The sequence below is a fragment of the Monopterus albus genome, unplaced genomic scaffold (assembly GCF_001952655.1).
Source record: "Monopterus albus unplaced genomic scaffold, M_albus_1.0 scaffold37.1, whole genome shotgun sequence".
In the NCBI taxonomy this organism is placed as follows: Eukaryota; Metazoa; Chordata; class Actinopteri; order Synbranchiformes; family Synbranchidae; genus Monopterus; species Monopterus albus.
Genome location: NW_018127917.1, coordinates 1320659 through 1324134, shown reverse-complemented (window position 1 = coordinate 1324134; position 3476 = coordinate 1320659). Strand labels below are relative to the sequence as shown.

The 3476-nt window shown below is 39.7% G+C and overlaps 2 protein-coding genes across 4 annotated transcripts in view; both read left to right on the top strand.

The window, feature by feature from the left end:
• selenoe (selenoprotein e) lies at nucleotides 1–1857 on the top strand. The gene is made up of 4 exons (XM_020598296.1): nucleotides 1–108; nucleotides 443–519; nucleotides 794–872; nucleotides 1622–1857. The coding sequence occupies exons 1-4, from the start codon at nucleotides 1–3 to the stop codon at nucleotides 1763–1765; spliced, it is 408 nt and encodes a 135-aa protein (XP_020453952.1). The 3' UTR covers nucleotides 1766–1857.
• LOC109959147 (transmembrane protein 17A) overlaps nucleotides 1831–3476 on the top strand; it is an 8815-nt gene continuing 7169 nt past the window's right edge. For 2 of the 3 annotated variants that reach the window (XM_020598294.1, XM_020598293.1), the window contains exons 1-2: nucleotides 2450–2576; nucleotides 2837–2943. In XM_020598294.1, the coding sequence (XP_020453950.1) occupies nucleotides 2450–2576; nucleotides 2837–2943 (234 nt within the window). Of the gene's footprint in view, nucleotides 1876–2449; nucleotides 2577–2836; nucleotides 2944–3476 lie in introns of those variants that run through there. The other variant, XM_020598295.1, reaches the window with a different exon arrangement.

The window sequence follows — 3476 nt, the reverse complement described above, 5'->3', positions numbered from 1 at the left end:
ATGTGGATCTTCTTGGTGCTCGCTCTCGCACTCGCTGTTAGGGCGTCAGAAACAAACAACGCCACAGCTGCTGAAGGAACGCTTGTTATAGCCAGAGGTAAACTGCTGGTGAGTACAGGCAGAAATCTGTAGCTTTAAAATGTCGTCTGGATAACTTGCCCACAAAATCCTCAAGATTTTGTGAAATCAGTCCAAAGTCTGGAAAACATCAGCATGTCTGAAATTAAATACCCACTTGACAAGAGGACAGGGCACACTGTAATGGCATTCAATGAGCAAATGGGGAAATGGATAAGATGAGGGATAAGCCATGTGCTATCATTTCAGTACGTATTCCACTGTGATACAATCCTATTTCTGACAGCCTTGATCAAAAAAACAATGAAACATGCACAATGCTATTTCATGTTGAATTAACAATTGTCTGCTGTCGTCCCTGCAGGCTCCCAGTGTGGTCGGGTGAGGCATAAAGAAAATGCCTGAGCTCCATCAGTTTCTCATGGAGCGGTGGGCTTTGTAGTATCCTTGTGCTGTTTTCATGTTCCTCTGGCTTTTCAGTTAGACGCGACCTTTCTAAAAAAATCACCACTGATTTTCTCATGACCTCTTTTCTAAACAAAACAATTCTCCTAATGTGTTGTCAGTTTCCAGTGCCAGCTCTGTGAGCCTTCCAAAACTCTGCTCTTCTAAGATGTAATCATGTTGAGTGTAACAACAGCAAAACTGATGGATGTTTTATTCTTCCCAACACTGCCTACCTGTTGTTCCCCTTGATCCATTCTTTCCTGCGTAGCCACAACCTGGAATATGATTCATCGGAGCAGAAGAATCCCCGTCTGATATTCTATAATGAAAAGGACGAGGTTGTAAAGGTGAGATGTGTGTTTTCAGGGATCTTTTACTTATCTGACTCGAGATGGGGCTTATTTAGGCAGTGCCAGATTGTCAAGACAGATTAATGTAGGGAAGGTTTAAGACTGATGCTGCATCTGCTATTAGATCCTCTTGTCAGATACCGAGTCACACAGTCACAGTGTGTTTGAAAGAGTGAGACAGTCACAACAAAAGCAAGCAATATTTTTGTACTGAAACAGGATAGTTGATATGAATTTGAATATTTTTATGGCTTGGAATTACAACTGTTCAGTGTTTCCCAAGGTTTTTATTTTCATCGCTGTGGAAAAGCCCCTGTTAGCCTTTTTTAAATGGACTTTATTGGTTTCTTGAGTAGAAACATTTTAAAATGTGCAGTATGTGGAAGTTTCCTTTTTTGTTTTCCATCTCCATCCGTTTCATTCAGGATCTAATGTGTGTTGTTTTTATTTATTGTTTCATAATGTGGGCACCTTTCAAGTAATTTGACTTATTAGTTCAGTGTTAATTATTCAGCAAATGAATAAAAATAAATATGGAGAAACCTTTATATCAGCACTGACTGAAAAGGTTTTAATAGAAACACTTTTTGTAAACCAAACTAATGCATCAAATCGGAAAATACTGTTTATCTGCAACCACTCATTTACACTGCATTGCTGCTTCTATGTGTCTAAATGCATGTATGTCTGTCTTCCTGTGTGTGTGTGTGTGTGTGTGTGTGTGTGCGTGCTTCCTGACACGTCAGACTGTTCCCGTGAAGAAAATGAAGGCAGACGAGATCAGCAGCCTGTTAGACTCACTCGGTTTCTACAAGAGGTCCCAAAAAGGGGAAGAGGTGCCAGAGGAGTTCCAGCATTTCCCCCTGCATGCCCCCAGGGATGAGCTGTGACGACACCTTTCGGCCAAACTCTGCAGCTGCACCCTGGTCACATTAATGATGAGTGGGGCCTCAAGGCCAAAACGATAAGCCAGGCACCATTCTGAGAACTTGCTGGCCAGGTGCAGTGTGCAGGGTGTTAGAGCTGAATTTAAACTAAAGTCTGTAAAACATCTTAATAAATGTTGAAATGGGTCATTGCATTTAATGTGCTTGTTCGTCTTCATCATCGTCACCTGAATAGTTTCTCAAGTAGAATGAATGAGTGTTATCTAGATTAGAGGATAAGTATGTTGTCGTCTAAAACTCTCAAAGTTTTCCTCTGCGTTTAATGGAGATTCCTTGTTCTGATGTTCATTTTAGTCCATATTTAATCTCTGTAGAGCTTAAATAAATGTTATATTCTCTAATTAGATAAACAAATTTGGTGACCTTCATAAATGGCCACAAACTGACTAACAAATAGCTACATAATTGTTTCAGCCTAATCCTCAGCCTGCCTCTTTCTCTATAATCTGATTAGCAGTAGTGACTGCCAACATGTGTCTGTGTGTCCATTTCTTTATGTGCCTCCAACTGTGCATTTGTGTGAGTTAAGACAACAAGGATTAGCAGTAGGTGCTGAAACACAAACAGCTTTGGACTGTTACACTTCCTGACTCTGTAGCTCAGGCACGGTTAGCAGCTCTCTCCATAATGCCTGTGTTTTATTCGCCTGCTCCTGACAACCTGCAGATGGGCCTGGCCTATATGAGAGCCTCTGTGTTCGCCAGCAACAGGACGGCAGACCGCGACTTCACCAGGGAGCAGGAGGATGCATCTGGTTAGTTACTAGTTCCACCGACCCTTCACAACTATATCATAGTTTACAAGCTGAACAATGTCATTTAACATTTTATAATACAAAATTATATATATGATATCTAAGTCTGTGATTTTCATATGCTGTCATCAGCTTTAATTTTGTTTCTCTTGACATATTGAATATTTGTTTTCCTAATGTATATTTTGGCCTTTTTAAGATATGTTGTCATATATTGTTTAGAACTGTCTCATAACAATGTATTGTTACTTACCTTTCAGTGATCAACGAGCAGGTTTCTCACCTTCCCCTGCAGATGCTGCTGTACTTCAACATGTTTTATTTTCCCTGTTGGTGGTTCTCAGCTGTGTTCATGTTGGAAGTAAAGGTTGGTTGGGCAGCCAGAAAGTGACACCAAGCTTAGAAAATGATCCATAAGACAAACTTAAGATGAATTCTTCTCAAAAGCAATGCTAAAATGTTTACATTTTTACTATTTCAAAGACATATTAGTGTTTAAAGAAACCAGGAAGTCGCAAGCATGATGTTGTCTAATAGCCTGGCTCATTCATTGGACAGTTTTCATGAGTTGTCATGTTGCATCATGAGCGTGGTAATGACCGAAACCAGGTATAATCTGGTGACTGAGAGTAATTCATTCTGTAATTCACTGCACTTAAAAGCTAAAAAGTATACTCAAGTATACAAAACATATGTGGTATGTAGCGAGGGTTATTATCTATTCAAAAGTAGCAGAAGATGTAATGAAACACTGTAAATCCACTTAAAGCCAAATTTTAAAATGCCCGACTTTGGCTCCATCTAGTGGCAGCATCAAGAGAGATTCTATTGTCACCAGCTCAGATCTAACAAGAAACAAAAGTAACAGTCTCTTGTCTCATTTTCCTGAAAAACATATAT